This window comes from Culex quinquefasciatus, chromosome 3, assembly GCF_015732765.1.
Source record: "Culex quinquefasciatus strain JHB chromosome 3, VPISU_Cqui_1.0_pri_paternal, whole genome shotgun sequence".
Classification (NCBI taxonomy): Eukaryota; Metazoa; Arthropoda; class Insecta; order Diptera; family Culicidae; genus Culex; species Culex quinquefasciatus.
Genome location: NC_051863.1, coordinates 150202155 through 150219340, shown reverse-complemented (window position 1 = coordinate 150219340; position 17186 = coordinate 150202155). Strand labels below are relative to the sequence as shown.

Genomic DNA, 17186 nt, shown 5'->3' with positions numbered 1-17186 from the left:
TTGATGATAAGTCCATACCTTGCTGGAGCTGTTGACTTGGTGAGATCTATCCATTTTATCTATCATTATTTGATAGATGATTTTATTCCCTTATTTTATATAATATTCTATTAATCAAATGATATATCCATATTATCCCATTCCCACCTTCCTTTTCTCCTATCCACATTTCCTCCCCCTCCCCTCCCCCCTCCCGGCCCCTAAATATTATTATCTGCCAAATTTACACTTACACACCACACCACAACTGTTTCGGAGCGTTTGGTACGGTATGTCCACGCATCCTTCCTCCCCTGATGATTCTATGAAATGTGATCCGTTCACAGAATCTGTCTCTGCGGTTAATGCAACGCAGTTGGCCTGGCCGCTTTAATTTTTGCTATACATTTTCGGGGTAACTCGGATGTACTGTAATCATTAATATTGACAAGAAAGGACTTGAGGCGTAATCTTACCACAAGTTCTTCCAGGATGCTTTCTTCGGACTGGCTGCGCTTGAGTTCGATTAGATTAGATTAGATGTTCCCTAAAACATATAAAAATTGGATTTTTTTTTTGCAAATCAAAATTTAATGACAAAAAGTGAAATAAAAAATCAGCAAAAAACAACTTTTTCTTTCAGTGTAGACCTTATCCATACCTACAACTTTGCCCAAGACAACCAATCGATCAAAAAATTCTTTCCAAAGATACAGATTTGTGAGCAAATGTGACACTACGTGTTATAAGTATAGGAAAAGCGTGTCCAGGGGTGGAGGTACATTTTGGCTGATTTTAGCGTGACGTACGTTAAGGATGAAGCCCAAATCATAATCATTTTTTTAGTTAATCAGGAAGAAAATAGATTGATGAGTATTTCTTAAAGTTTAATTCTTTCCTTCTCTTTTAATTAACCTGCCGGCAGTCGTTCTAGTGTACTTTGTGCACCGTTTGTAAGAACTTTGATAAGAGAGGCCGAAATATACGACTTCCGAAAGGTTTACTTAGCTGAGTTATCAAATTCAAACAAATTAAAATAATAAATACATAGATCCATCACAAGTTTATATTTAATATATCAATCAAAGACCAAACAAATATCCTTTTTTTTCCACACCCATGGCATCCAAATTCTGATATCGCTACCAATGGTCTCAACACCGTTCAAAGGAGAGGGAGAGACGCACCGCCAGTTTCTCGAGCAGTGAGTGGTGATTCGATTATCCAATTTATGAGCAAGTAGCTGGTAATTTGGCTATAGGGACACTCCATGTCTGTGCGTTGCCTGTTTGGTTGTGTCCAACGACCACCGCTCGCTCATCATTCTGGCCAAGTCTTGCCAAGTGTAAATAAATAGCGGAAATTTGCCTTTCACACCCAAACCCAGCTCGGCTCGGGATGAATGAATATGCAGTTCCAGGTCCCTGTGGCCTGCAAGTTGCAATTTCGGAGGCCAATCAAATCTACAAAACTTATCGCCCTGCTCTAATTGAAAGTGCTTCCTAATTGGATTACTTTCCCCTTAGGGGAGCAGTTATGGGTGAGGGGAGAGGTGGTCAGTTGTCGTCAGTTGGGAATGCACGTAGTAAACCATCAACGGAAATACTTCGTCTCGTCAACATTTTAATTGAGTTGAATTGTTGAACCGAAGACAGATTGGCTCACTGACAGTTTTCATCACTGGCAGTAGTCATTTCTATTGAGCTTTTTACAATCGAACATCTTTGCAAAGAAGAACTCAAGTAGATTCTCAAGTGTCTTTTCTTGGCAACCAAAACACAACAGATGTTTTGCCTTCTCATTATGTACACACAACCAACACGTGTTATCTCCAGATAAAGTTCAGCACCTTTATTGCAGAGTTCAAGTTCAAAACACATCTTTATCACCCCCTGAATTATGCGCCGGTTATCACTCTCAGCAAACTCAGTTCATTGACGCTCGCTGGATTCCTTCATCAATCCCGTCATTTCCTGTTGCTGAAGTTCCGTGCCGTTTTTTTCCTCCTCTTCTGGAACCACTTTTCCTTCGCTGTCAAAGATCTTGAAGTTCTTCGAGTACCACCACGTCCCGACGTCGAAGCAGGTTCCAATGATGACAAACACCGCCGAAGTGTAGTTCATGGTGGTTCGCAGCGCCTGGCCATCGTACAGCCAACAGTTTCCTTTCTTGGAACAGGTTTGACCCCACAGCACGCAGGTTCGATCGATGATGGCCCCGAAGATGATCGGAGCCGGCAGGAAGGACAGCAGCGTGTTGACGGCCATCGAAAGGCCCATCGAGATGGCTTTGTCCCTTTCCTCGACGCACCGCAGGCCGATCAGAAAGTTGGCCGCCGATTCGGTGCCTCCGATGAACTTGTTGATGCACAGCACCAGCAGGAACATATAGAACGGTGTCATGCAGTCCACCGGGCACGATCCGGACGTGGCCGTTCCAGCGTACTGGAAAATGGAGATGATGTTTGGAAAATTGGTTTGAAACTGTTGCATCTAAGTTTTTTATGGTTAATCATATTTTCTTTCTCATTTCTGACAAAATATTATCGAGTGTCCAGTAGGGTTACAAGAAAATTTGTTTTCTTTTAGCCTTGGTGCTCGATTTCTTTAACAAAAATAAATCGGTTAAGGTTTATGTTTTTATCGGAAAAACATCGCCGTAGAATTCGAAAAGCCTATTTTGGATATAAAAAAAATATAATTTTAGTTCTGAAAGGATATTGATACGGATTTTTCATTGGCTTTATTATTCAATTAAGATTTAATAGTTTCAAAAGTGTATGAATTATTTTTCAATTTCATCCATGGAAAAAATGTTAGCTGCATTTCATTTTATTTCGTTGCTGTTTGGAAATTTTGCGCTGCATACCTTTAAAATGAAAATTGATTTCAAATATTTTAAACTTCAATATTAAAGGTGAAAGAAGAATTTTAAACTTCAATACTTCTTTCACCTTTTGTCTCAGAATCATTATAAATGAGCAATTCTCTGAAATTTCGGTCATTCGATTTTTTTTTTGTATTTTTTAATCCGGCTGAAACTTTTATGGTTTTTATCGATTTGGTGTCTTCGGCAAAGTTGTAGGTATGGATATGGACTACACTGAAAAAAATGATACACGGTAAAAAAATTGGTGATTTTTAATTTAACTTTTTGTCACTAAAACTTGATTTGCAAAAAAACACAATTTTTTATTTTTTTTATTTTTTTATATGTTTTAGAAGACATAAAATGCCAACTTTTCAGAAATTTCCAGAATGGGCAAAAAATCTTTGACCGAGTTATGATTTTTTGAATCAATACAGATTTTTTCAAAAAATCGAAATATTGGTCGCAAAAATTTTTCAAATTCATTTTTCGATGTAAAATCGAATTTGCAATCAAAAAGTACTTTAGTGAATTTTTGATAAAGTGCACCGTTTTCAAGTTATAACCTTTTTTAGGTAACTTTTTTGAAAATAGTCGCAGTTTTTATTTTTTTTAAAAATAGTGCCCATGTTTGCCCACTGTTGAAAAAAATATTTTTGAAAAGCTGAGAAAATTCTCTATATTTTGCTTTTTCGGACTTTGATGATACGACCCTTAGTTACTGAGATATTGCCACGCAGAGGTTAAAAAACAGGAAAATTGATGTTTTCTAAGTCTCATCCAAACAACCAACCATTTTCTAATGTCGATATCTCAGCAACTATAGGTCCGATTTACGATGTTAAAATATAAAACATTCGTGAAATTTTCCGATCTTTTCGAAAAAAATATTTTCAAGAATTTTAAATCAATACTAACATTTCAAAAGGGCCAAACATTCAATATTACGCCCTTTTCAACAGTGGGCAAACATGGGCACTATTTTCAAAAAATGAAAAACTGCGACTATTTTCAAAAAAGTTACCTAAAAAAGGTTAAAACTTGAAAACGGTGCACTTTATCAAAAATTCACTAAAGTACTTTTTGATTGCAAATTCGATTTTACATCGAAAAATGAATTTGAAAAATGTTTGCGACCAATATTTCGATTTTTTGAAAAAATCTGTATTGATTCAAAAAATCATAACTCGGTCAAAGATTTTTTGCCCATTCTGGAAATTTCTGAAAAGTTGGCATTTTATGTCTTCTAAAACATATAGAAAAATAAAAAAAAATAAAAATAGTGTTTTTTTGCAAATCAAGTTTTAGTGACAAAAAGTTAAATTAAAAATCAGATTTTTTTTTACCGTGTATCATTTTTTTTCAGTGTAGACCATATCTACAACTTTGCCCAAGACACCAAATCGATCAAAAAATTCCTTCAAAAGATACAGATTTTTGAATTTTCACATATAATTTTTGTATGGACAGCTGTCAAATTTGTATGGAAAATTATATGGACAAACTAATGATGCAAAATGGCTTCTTTGGGCATACCAAAGGCATCAAAAAAGTTTCAGCCGGATTAAAAAATACAAAAATTAAAATTAAAGAAAAAAGACCGATTTCGTAGAGAACTGCTCAAATATAATAGTAGTTTATGCAACAAGTTGCAAAAAGAAGATTTTTTCAGCACAAGTCATACATTTATCCAACGAGGTTTACAGATCTGGAATGATCTGATTTCTGAACACAAATAGATTTGTATATTGTTGTGATCAAATGCTACTTACTGTTCGAACAGGATGTTCACTTGTAGTCTCGTTGTAAGAATCAATCAGCGACGCAGCATATGAAACATTCAGTTCACTTAGGATACAAGAACAGTCGCTAAAGAGCTGTTGAAAAAAAAAAGTCTCAATAACCTCACTCAGTTCAAACAACTTTATGCAAATCGTACCATTTTCCCATCAGGCTGCTTGATCTGCTCCTTGCAACCAGCGTGACACGGTGACAGATAAGTGTTCCCATCACTGCCACAGATCGGTGCATACTTTACGAACTCACAGTTGCATCCCAAGCTGCACTCCATACCCTGAGAGCTAAGTTAACAAAACGAGAAAAAAAAGTGTCTGCTTCACTATCTCGTTGAGTAGCTTAAGCGGAGGTGTCACTCACTTGCTGACTATGGCCGTGTTGTTCAGGTTGTTACATCCTAAATAGGCGTAGAACACGATGCCACAGGATGTCAGAATGCTGGTTACAATGTTCCAACCGGCAAGCTGCCGCGAGTTGGGCTTGATTCGCTGGATAACGGCTCCAGCAACGAGCAATCCTAGGGCGGAGAACACCAACGATGTAGAACCGGTAACCATGCTAGAACAATCCAGACATTGAAGAAGTTGGTTTCATTTCGTAGATCAGAGAGAGATGCTCACTTGGCTTGCGAGGGTGTTAGGCGGTACTGGATTTCGATGTACTTTGACTGGAACAGAAAGTATGGCATGTATCCGAACATGTAGAACACGTTGGCCGCGTTGTTGAACACGTACGCCTTGTTGGTCAGCAGCCGCTTTATGGTAACCTTCAGGTCTTCAAACGAAACTTGGGGTTCCACGTCGTCAACGACTGTACCGCCGCTGGCCATGCTGGCCTGACGGGACAGCGATTTGCGTTCCGCAGCACGTGGAAGGATTTTCGGGAAACCACCTGAAATTGCACTTTATTTTCATACTCAGTTCTTGTCGGAAATCATAAAAAACTCACCAAAGATCGGGGCCACCAACAGCAGCACCGCTCCCAACACGATCCATCCGACCCACCAGGCACCAATCCAACGGGGGTCCGAACTGTTATATCCCGGATCAACTCCGGGGAACACAAAGTACTTCAAGCAGAGGGAAGCCATCGAAAAGCCCAGCATCGGTCCAAGCCTTCGACCAAACGCGGCCAGGCTCGCCAGGAAGGGGACCTTTTCCTTCCGGATGTTGTCGTCCAGGTACGTTAGACCTAGCGTAAAGTACAGCGAAGTTCCGGCTCCGGAGAGGAAACTTCCAAAGAAGAGAAGCATCTGTGGTTTCAGGTTTCCCAGGTCCGTGGAGCAATCCGGCGGGAGTCGGCTTTCGTCGCACAGGTTGTTGCTTCCCTTTGATGTTACGGTAGCGTTTCCGAAGTCTTGTTGTATCATATCTTGAACGTTTGGTCCAAACAGGAAATGTGGCAATGCGTTAACGAAGCAAGAAAGCCCCATGCTTAGGATGCCAAGGGCGATCCACAGCGGCTTCCTCTTGTTGGACGCATAGTATGACAGGAACAGTGATGCGAGAACAAAAGAAAGATCCGAGCCGGCCGTTATAATGCCGGCATTCTTCGACGATATCTGGATGCTCTTCTCAACGGTGGACAGTGTTCCATAAAAGTAAGCACTCGTCGAACCGAACAAACATCCAACAAATCCGAACAAGAACACGTACAACTTTTTGCTGGCCAGTCGCTGCCAAAACCTCCCCCTGAATACCCAGAACCCACACTGAACGTCCTGCTCACTGTACGCGGACACAGATCGTTCCAACGGGATCTTCCTAGGTTGACCGCTCCCTTCCACGTCTTTCCCATCCTGCTCGTCCACACCCAGGAAGGAAGTTGTCTTGCCGCCGGAGGACATCGCGGTTCGATGCGGTTGCGGTTCCGCGATGGATGACAGCGAACTGAAACCAACTGTCCAGATGAAGATCATGATCTCTGGCACTTGTGGATGCGTTATCAGTTGCAGATTCATGGTGGTGGCGGCGGCTGCCGCGGTATAAATTATGGCACCCTTGAGGAAGTTTAATCTTTGATAGGACAGCACAGGTAGCGATGGAGCGCCGTCAACAATTTGTCGCGTGTAATGATGTCTTCGAGACGAGTGTGGGAGTGCTGAGTTCTGATCACACGATCGTCAACATGACTGGGGGTTTTCACGGAGGCCTCGTAAAGAAAAAGTTATTGTTGTTCATGGACTAACCCAAAGTTCTTTAATATATTCAAATTATTAAATTCAAAAATACATTTCTCTAGAACAATTTGCTACCCGAGCAGACGGAAGTAACGTGGGAATAACATTTTTTGATATTTGAAAATACTAGGACAATAACATTTTATGTTTTTTATAACAAGATCTGTTATTAGTCGTTATGAATTTTTTGTTATTGGATTGTTATTGTAATAACTGACTAATAACACTTTTAGTTTTTCTTCGAACAAATCTTTGTTATTATTTTTTGTTATTTTAACAAATAATCTGATCATCCTGTTATTAAACTCTTATGCAAAAATGGATTTTGCAAGAATATTCCATAACACTTTTTGTTATTTTAACAGTATTTATTTTATTTTTTTATTTTATTTTTTCTTTATTGGAGGTGGACAAAAGCCCCCTTGAGCTGTGTCTGGTTATCGATAAAAGACACTTTCTCAAAAAGGCACAAAACCACCTCATCTTATCGCATCAACAAGTACACAAAACTCAAATGATACAAGACGGGGTCACTCTTAAAACTAACTCAATAAATTAAAAAAATATCACAGTTCTAAAATCTACGTGTGTATCGTCAGGTTAGGGATGGGATTTCAGGTGATTAAGGAATCGTTTTTTGATAGTGTCACGGGAGATGTCAAAGTCAAACAGATCTGAGCACAAGTTAAACTCCACGCGTTGAATCGCGTTCTGGTAGAAGGGAGCCCAAACAATACAACAGTACTCTAAAGTAGAGCGGACCAACGAACAATAAAGAGCTTTGAGACAGCTTAAATCCCGGAAGTTTTTAGCTATCCTAAAGATGAAGCCAAGAGTTTTGGAAGCCTTGGAGACTGTATACGTAATGTGGTCAGCAAACGTCATTTTGCTATCCAGCATCACACCTAAATCTTTCACACAGGAGGTCCTAGGTATGGTGGTGTTTGAAAGTGTGTAGTGGAAAGACATTGTGTTGCGCTTGCGTGTGAAAGAGATAACCGAGCACTTGGAAGCGTTCAGAACCATCCTGTTTTCGGAGCACCAGTTGGCGAACAGGTCGAGCTGCTCCTGAAGAAACTGGCAGTCGGTATCATTCTCGACAACGGTGAACAGTTTGATATCATCCGCATACGACAGTTTGTGACAGCCTAAAAGATGATGCACGTCGTTCATGTAGAGGAGGAAGATCAGAGGGCCCAGATGGCTTCCTTGCGGAATGCCTGAAAAAACAGAGAAAGCAGCGGAAATCACGTCACCGATTTTAACGCTCATTTCACGGCCAGTGAGATAGGAGCGTAGCCAATCGAGCATGGGCCCGCCGAAACCTAGGCGTTCCAGTTTCGCAACAGCAATGCGGTGGTTTAGCTTGTCGAAAGCCGCTGATAGGTCCGTATAGATGGCATCGATCTGCTTCCGTTGCTGCATGGTTCGAAGAATGAAGGACGAGTAGGAGACCAAGTTAGAGTTGGTGGAACGTTTCGCCATGAAGCCGTGCTGTTCCAGGGCGACATAGTCACAGCAGTTGAACTTAATGAAATCCAGCACGATTACTTCGAACAGTTTGCTGACTGCGCAGAGGGCAGCAATTCCGCGATAGTTCCGGACATCACGTTTTGGGCCCTTCTTGTGGACAGGGAAAACAAAGGACTTCTTCCAGCAACACGGGAAAACTCCAGTAGCAAGCGAGGTATTGAAGAGTTGAGCCAATGGTTCCGCGAGTGCATCGCAACACTTTTTTAGCACAAACGCGGGGATGCCGTCTGGGCCGCAGCTGGTAGAACCTTTGAGAGAGGCGCAGGCACGACGGATGGACTCGGAAGTGACCACCGGGTGAGGTCAATGGGAGGTCGCAGTGGAACGTTGCTAGCAGCCTTAGCAATATGCGTTTCCCCTACTGCTTCGTTGGTGAATACGCTGCTGAACTGGCGACGAAACAGATCGCTTATACTCTCGGTGGAAGTAGCCTCTTCACCGTCGAGTATCATCGCAGTTGGTAGACCTGTCTCTTTCCGCTGCTCGTTTACGTGGTTCCAGAACTTCTTGGGGTCTCGTTTCAATCGGCTTTGGATTCGGTGTTGGTGGCGACGAAAAAGTTGTTTGTTCAGGATACTGTACTTCCGGTTTCTTGACCTATAATGGTTTCTCCATCGATCTGTCGGGTGTTTGGCGTATTTCTTGAGGGCAGCGCGTTTCCTGGACTTCAAAATCTGCAGTCGAGGTGTTGACCACGGTGGATGTCTTGGAGGCTGGCGCTGTTTCCTTGGAACGAAGGTGTTGATGGCTTCTGTTAGAACACCTGTCCAAGTATCAGCAGCTGTGTCGGCGTCAAGGTTGGCCAGTAGTTGGTTCCAATTAATGTTGGTCAGGAAGTTGTTCATGCCATCGTAGTTTCCCTTACGATAGTCCATGAACGTATTACCAGCAACATCACGAAAATCGAGCGTCGTACAGGAAATGGAAACAAGAAACGGAAAGTGGTGGCGCACGTCTTTCACCAAAGGCAGAGGAGCTGGTAGAAGGGTAAAGTTGATCGGTGTCCCAGAGCTGGCAAAGCATAGGTCAAGAACGTTGCTTGAGTTGTTGCACATGTCGTTCAGTTGGCTAAGGTTTGCGGTAGAATACTCATCCAGGAGTTTGTGCTTTAACTCATTGGTCGGAGTGAGGGCTAAGTTTGGAATCAGTTTGTCCGTCGGTGTGCGCGTCCAGCGAATGGCTGGGAAGTTGAAGTCACCTAGCACCATAAGACTATCGTTCGCTTTCATCTTGGAAACTATCCACGTCAAGGAGTGTCTGTGCTGATCGAACAGCGGCTTTTCGTTATCAAATTTGGGAGGAATGTAGATAACACATACAAACATCGTGGATGCAGCGAGTGGAACTGCAACCCAGACTTGCTCCGGAACGGTACAATCTGGAGGGAACAATTGGCGTGGCTTTAGGTTCGAGCGGACGGCAAGCAGGACTCCTCCGCCTGATCCTTTACAGCTGTTCGAGGCTGTTCGATCTCCACGGAATACTTCATATTCGGGACCGAAAATTTGACTAGACAGAGTAGCAGAAGTCAACCACGTCTCAGTTATTGCGTACAGGTCGTATGAGGCGGAAGAGATTGCGAGGGCGTAGTTGGCGATAGTGGTATTAATGCCTCCAACGTTCTGGTAATAAAGTAGCAGATTCGTAGAAACAGCAGCTTGAGCGTTTTGAATCGATGAGACTGAATGAGCAGATGACGGGATCAGACCATTGTCGATTGTTGAATGTTGCTGTACTCTGGCATTCGACTGTACTGCGGCATGTACTGGTATACGGAAGGCACCGTCAGCTGGTTGGGATGAAACGCAGGCCAAGATAGGTTGGGAGGGTACGGATAAACTGTCTGCTGCGTCGACAATTGCCTCGGTGTCATGGTATGTGAGGGCAGGCGACGAGGGGTTACTGTGCGTGGACTGCTCCTGATAGGCATGTGGTTGTTCTGCTGGTTGAGATTGGTCAAGGGAGGACCAGTTTGTTGGGGGGGTTGTCGATTCACTAAAAAAGGTTTAATCGTTACTCCTTCAGGCCAGAAGTCAGCAGCAGTGATTCTGTTCTCGATCGATTCAGGGACATTAAGTTTGAATGAGAGGAATGTGAGAGGTCTGTTCGCATTGGGATTTTTGCGAACTAGCTTCTGACAAACGATTAAGTATTTGTTATTGAAATGGCACGAATTTTGTTATTACCGTCTGCCCGGGAAGAGCATCATCGTTAAATATAGGGTAATTCTCCGCCAACTCACACAGTAGTTGCCCCGACCCCTCTTCGATTTGCGTGAAACTTTGTCCTAAGGGGTAACTTTTGTCCCTGATCACGAATCCGAGGTCCGTTTTTTGATATCTCGTGACGGAGGGGCGGTACGACCCCTTCCATTTTTGAACATGTGAAAAAAGAGGTGTTTTTCAATAATTTGCAGCCTGAAACGGTGATAAGATAGAAATTTGGTGTCAAAGGGACTTTTGTGTAAAATTAGACGCCCGATTTGATGGCGTACTCAGAATTCCGAATAAACGTATTTTTCATCGAAAAAAACACTAAAAAAGTTTTAAAAAATTCTCCCATTTTCCGTTACTCGACTGTAAAAAATTTTGGAACATGTCATTTTATGGGAAATGAAATGTACTTTTCGAATCTACATTGTCCCAGAAGGGTCATTTTTTCATTTAGAACAAAATTTTTCATTTTAAAATTTGGTGTTTTTTCTAACTTTGCAGGGTTATTTTTAAGAGTGTAACAATAATCTACAAAGTTGTAGAGCAGACAATTACAAAAATTTTGATATATACACGGAGAAAAAACCGTTCTGAAATTCGTGAACAAATGTGCATGAAATCGCGTACTTTCGCTGTTCATAAAATCGTGAACTTGTTTATGATATTATGAAGAAAAAAACACGATCTCGTGCACATAGTTCATGAAGCACGAACTGAATCTTATGTCTGAAAAAAGCTTTCATGTTTCATGTTAGTTGCCAATAGATGGCCCTAAATAACATGGTTTTGTGACGCCACCTACCTGTGGACTGTTTTTGGTCTAAGGAGCTTTATAATATTTCTTGCGCTCACACCAGTGAACCGCAGTCTTTTGTTCTCGTGTATTGTGGTACGATTTTGGACTTGTTCGAACAAGTTTCCGATGATCAATCCACATTTGAGCCATTACCGAACTTTCGGATTACAAATTATTTTAAAATATTTATTTATGATTCAATTGTTAAGTGGTACAAATAATCTAGAAAGGTTTTTGGATTACAAAAAAAATAAGTTGATTGAGTCCTAAAATTAAGCTTAAATAGGGTCCTGAAGCTCTTTGTAAATTTTAATGAACATCGGTAAAAACACGATTAAAAACCATTTCTGATATTTTTTTTTTTCATTTTTTAGCAAAAACAAATTGACAACAACATTTCACGATGGATCAACAATGGTCCCAAACAATGGGACAAGCTGTCAAGTAGGATGCTTTGTGTCATTGTACATGTACATTCCAGACTCGATTATCCGAAGGCCTTGGCAAAACTCACATCGGATAATCGAAACTTTTTTTGTTTATTTTATTTTTGATTGCCGAACTGAAATATTACCCTAAGCTAAAGTGGTTAAGAATTATTAAATCCTAGATGGCGGTCAAAATGATGGTTATAAATATTGAAAAAAAAAAAACATTTTTTAATTGAATAGGGAATACAACCATTAAAATTTGTCTTAAATGGGGTCGAAGAACTCGAATTTGATGTTTAAAGCAATAAAATAAAAAAATACTACCGTCATCAGGGGTGACATTGAGTCTGAGGAGGGATTGGGTTAAACAAATTTCAGTATTAGGGTCCTAATGCCCTTTGTTAATGTTTAAGTACAACGGTAAAAAACAAACCAATGATATTTTTTTTTTTTTCATTTTAACAGTCTGGAACCGAAGCCTGATTTTTCTGTTACATTCTTATTGGAATTCCATATAAACTGTAACGGGGATTGCAGGCTCCGGGTCCTGACTATTAATGCAAAAAAAAAGTGACAAGACAACATATTTTACGGTGGATCAACTATGGTCTCCTTGGAACGAGCTGTCAAGTAGGACCTTTTATGTCAAGAAGGGCCGCGAAGTTAATTTTTAAAAAATATTCAAAAATCTAGTTAACACCCTCTGTGGTCTTATCGTTGTGAAAATAAAATCAACAATTTAAACTTCATTTTAGGACCCAATTGGGTTCTAAAATGAAGCTTAGATTGCTGATATTATTGTTTACAGCCATAAAGCTTATTTTTCTGTACGACCACAAAGAGTTTAAAATGGATTTTTAAATCATTTTTTTTGCATTAAAATGAAAAAAAGTGATTAGAAATGGTTTTTGATTGTGTTTTTACCGCTGTAGATAAAAATTGACATAGACACTTTTTTTCATTTAAATGCAAATTTTTTTTTTGACAAGACAACATTTTTTTGATCGATCAACTATGGTCTCCTTGGAACGAGCTGTCAAGTAGGAGCTTTTCCGTCAAGAAGGACCGCGAGGCTAATTTTTTAAAATTGATTTAAAATCCATTTTAAACTCTTTGTGGTCGTACAAAGGGTCATTGTACTCAGAAAAATAAGCTTTATCGCTGTAAACTATAATACTCGCTATAATATCAGCAATCTAAGCTTCATTTCAGGACCCAATTGATTTTTTCCACTAAAATTAAATAAAAAAGTACAGTGACCCTTTTCACGACCGCAAAAGATTTAAAATGGATTTTTATATCAATTTAAAAAAATATCTGAGCGGTTCTTTTTGACAGAAAAGGTCCTACTTGACAGTTCGTTCCAAGGGGACCATAGCTGATCCATTGAAAAGAAATTGTCTTGTCAATTATTTTATTTATGAAAATGAAAAAAAAGTGATCAGAAATGGTTTTTAATCGTGTTTTACACCGCTGCACATAAAAATTTTCATAAGGCTTAAGGACCCTATTTCCACGTTGTCCGTGCGGTAAACCGATAATGGGGTAATGGGGGTTATTAATCCGTTCCAGACTTTCGAAATTCCAAAATGTCGAATCATGGGTTCGCAGCTTATGTTTCTGTATGATGTATTGAACCGGGGCTCTCACATAGGCTTTCTAGGCCCAGTGAAAAAAATATAATTTAACCCAAAAATGACGAACTTCTCGTCACAGTGTCCTGATGCAAACATTGATCGAGCTCGAGCTGTCACTGCCCTGTGAAGTATGTTTTCTGACATATCGGGCGGCCAGTCAAAAAAACCAGCTAGAAGTCACCGGACAAAAAACTTTTGCTAGAAAGAGATAGGAAACCTGATGCAAACAAACGTCCAGCTGTAATGTAAACATACTTTGAATGTATTGGTAAATCTCTGACTAGAAAGCCTTATAGGCTTTAGAACTCTACCAAACTAGCCATTTAAATTAAATTTGAGGACCCAATTCTTCATGTTAACAAGTTTTTGTTTTATAATTAAAATTAATTGAAAACATAAAAATATTTCATCTGTCAATTAATGAAATAGTTTTCCCGGTCATTTTTAAATTTTTACCTCGAATAATAAAAAAAACTTTACGTTACGTAATTTTTGAACAATCTTCTTTTTTCGCGTTTCGTTTTCACTGCGCGCTCCCTTGAAAGCTCAGTCGCCATTGTGAAACCAGCTAAACAAGTTCGGACGAGTTGTCCGTCGCGATTTTTTTCATTTTCACGCTGAAATGGACCTTTTTTGGAGAATTGGTCATTCCCAGTCTCAGGAATTTGGGAAAAAACTACGGATTGCTATCTGTGGTAAGTTATTCTTTATAAACATGTTTACATTTCTTTTTATTTGCTTATGTTTTCATTTATTGCAGTAAAAATCTGCCCGCTGCAACGGTCTGCGACTCCCGGATTCCGTTCTCTTTAAGTTTGAACCTGAAGCGATCGCATCCGGCAAATGGCGAAACGGCCCTGGCCGGCAAGACATGGTATCTGGCAATTCATTCCCGGTAAGTTTGTATTTTTGTCGAATTTCGAAAAAAACTGCGCTCCTTGGTTGTTTTCTAACGAGTTTGCTTTTGTTCCAGGATTTTGGCCAGAAAGAAGAGTGGAAGAGCTAATTGCAGTTGCTTTCCCTGTCCTGCATCCGGTGATGCAGTCGAGAAGAAGCGGAAACGATCCGGGAGGTTCAAAATCGTTTTTCGGACTCTAAACTCACGTGAACCAACCTGACCGGATTGAGCGAGACCTAGTGGCATGCGGATTTATTTTTTAGAAGAAAATAGTGTAATTATTGTGGCGAAAATGTTATTTTCATTGAATAAATAAACAGTAGTTTCTGTTTTTCTTTTTCTTATTTCTTTTCAAATCTAAACCAAATACGAAGTTCTTATTTTAAATACCGACCACCAGATGTCAGGGCAAAAGCTTTCATTTTGATTTACGGACAACATATAGATGGCGCTGTTACCATACAATGACGCTTAAAAGCTCAAAGCTCAAGGAAAACGAAAGGTTTAGTTCCAATTAAATCCGCTAGGGGGTTTGGTCGACTTAGCGGCGTGAACAGGTGTTCACGAAAGTGATTTTGTTCATGGAAATTGTTCATGGTACGTTTTCGTACCGTAGAATTCACGTTGTTCCCGAATTCGTGGTACGTTGTTCACGATTTTCGGAACGGTTTTTTCTCCGTGTATATAGACATAAGGGGTTTGCTTTTAAACATCACGAGTTATCGCGATTTTACGAAAAAAAGTTTTGAAAAAGTTGGTCGTCATCGATCATGGCCATTCATGGTCACCCGCGACAGACACGGACGACGAAACAAAGAGAAACGCAAAAAGTAACTTTTTCAAAACTTTTTTTTCGTAAAATCGCGATAACTTGTGATGTTTAATAGCAAATCCCTTATATCTATATATCAAAATTTTTGTTATTGTCTGCTCTACAACTTTGTAGAACATTATTACACTCTAAAAAATAACCCTGCAAAGTTAGAAAAAACACGAAATTTTAAAATGAAAAATTTTGTTCTAAATGAAAAAATGACCCTTCTGGGACAATGTAGATTCGAAAAGCACATTAAATTTCCCATAAAATGACATGTTCCAAAATTTTTTACAGTCGAGTAACGGAAAATGGGAGAATTTTTAAAACTTTTTTAGTGTTTTTTTCGATGAAAAATACGTTTATTCGGAATTCTGAGTACGCCATCTAATCGGGCGTCTAATTTTACACAAAAGTCCCTTTGACACCAAATTTCTATCTCATCGCCGTTTCAGGCTGCAAATTGTTGAAAAACACCTCTTTTTTCGCATGTTCAAAAATGGAAGGGGTCGTACCGCCCCTCCGTCACGAGATATCAAAAAACGGACCTCGGAATCGTGATCAGGGACAAAAGTTACCCCTTAGGACAAAGTTTCACGCAAATCGAAGAGGGGTCGGGGCAACTTTTCCCGATTTCGTGTGAGTTGGTAGAGAATTACCCTATATTAAAATAAGAATGCAAGGACCTATATCAAAAAATAAATGACAAACAACATATCATTTTAATTACATTGAATAAGACACTCTTCTAATCCAGAAAGCTTATTGGGTTTATTTATTGACAAATATTTTATTTTAATTTGATTTTTAATGACGATTATATTTAAAAAAAAAAGTTAGTTGTAGTTCCCAAGGTTGAGGGAACTCCATAGCGGCTTCTGAAAATGTGTCAACTTCAACTCCTGCTTTCAAAAAAAATCACCGGAATGTTCTTGGCAATTACAATTCCATAAAGCAATTGGTATAACAAAAAATTAGAAACATTGAAAATATGACAATTGCTATTATTATAGAAATAAATGGATAAAGTATGATTTCAAGGATAACAAAACGCAACGCTAAAAACATGTTTGATTTTGTAATGATTTGTCCATGTTCATATTTATGCTGACAGCATAGCAACAACCCGCTTATTGCCATGCTGGCAGCATAGAAGCGAACCATCCAAATTATGCTGCAAACATCATGTTACAAGCAATGTGGCGTGTAACGGCTTCACCTAGTTTCGGCTAGCTCCCGCTAGATGGACAGTCGGTAAGATGTTGCGTGCAAACTTGTGTCAAATTTTTTCAACTGGTCATGGGTCGTTCCGATATGATGTTTTTTTTTACTTTTTAATTTTGTAATCTTCAAAGAATCTGCAAAATCGGGAATATTTATTTTTTATAAATTTGCATCTTCTAAATGCAATTTTTTTTAACATGGCATCAACTTTTAAAAACATAAAACATAAAACATAAAACATAAAACATAAAACATAAAACATAAAACATAAAACATAAAACATAAAACATAAAACATAAAACATAAAACATAAAACATAAAACATAAAACATAAAACATAAAACATAAAACATAAAACATAAAACATAAAACATAAAACATAAAACATAAAACATAAGACATAAAACATAAAACATAAAACATAAAACATAAAACATAAAACAAAACATAAACATAAAACATAAAACATAAAACATAAAACATAAAACATAAAACATAAAACATAAAACATAAAACATAAAGACATAAACATAAAACATAAAACATAAAACATAAAACATAAAACATAAAACATAAACATAAAACATAAAATAAAACATAAAACATAAACATAAAACATAAAACATAAAACATAAAACATAAAACATAAAACATAAAACATAAACATAAAACATAAAACATAAAACATAAAACATAAAACATAAAATAAAACATAAAACATAAAACATAAAACATAAAACATAAAACATAAAACATAAAACATAAAACATAAAACATAAACATAAACATAAAACATAAAACATAAAACATAAAACAT

At 38.8% G+C, this 17186-nt stretch overlaps 2 protein-coding genes and 1 long non-coding RNA gene across 3 annotated transcripts; 1 reads left to right on the top strand and 2 right to left on the bottom strand.

The window, feature by feature from the left end:
- Positions 1–1809: 1809 nt before the first annotated feature.
- LOC6037130 (solute carrier organic anion transporter family member 74D) lies at positions 1810–6538 on the bottom strand. Its single transcript, XM_001847024.2, has 6 exons — positions 5593–6538; positions 5265–5535; positions 5005–5202; positions 4787–4928; positions 4620–4724; positions 1810–2423 (listed from the first exon to the last, which is right to left on the bottom strand). Exons 1-6 carry the CDS (start codon positions 6488–6490, stop codon positions 1911–1913), a joined length of 2127 nt encoding a protein of 708 aa, XP_001847076.2. The 5' UTR covers positions 6491–6538; the 3' UTR covers positions 1810–1910.
- Positions 6539–7423: 885 nt separating this feature from the next.
- Positions 7424–10229, bottom strand: LOC119769299. Its single transcript, XM_038261275.1, has 5 exons — positions 10065–10229; positions 8571–9978; positions 8149–8391; positions 7847–8043; positions 7424–7534 (listed from the first exon to the last, which is right to left on the bottom strand). The coding sequence occupies exons 1-5, from the start codon at positions 10227–10229 to the stop codon at positions 7424–7426; spliced, it is 2124 nt and encodes a 707-aa protein (XP_038117203.1).
- A 3697-nt stretch (positions 10230–13926) lies between these two features.
- Positions 13927–14605, top strand: LOC6051377. Its single transcript, XR_005278769.1, has 3 exons — positions 13927–14128; positions 14194–14328; positions 14407–14605. It is a non-coding gene; the product is annotated as an uncharacterized LOC6051377 (long non-coding RNA).
- The last annotated feature ends 2581 nt before the right edge of the window (positions 14606–17186 follow it).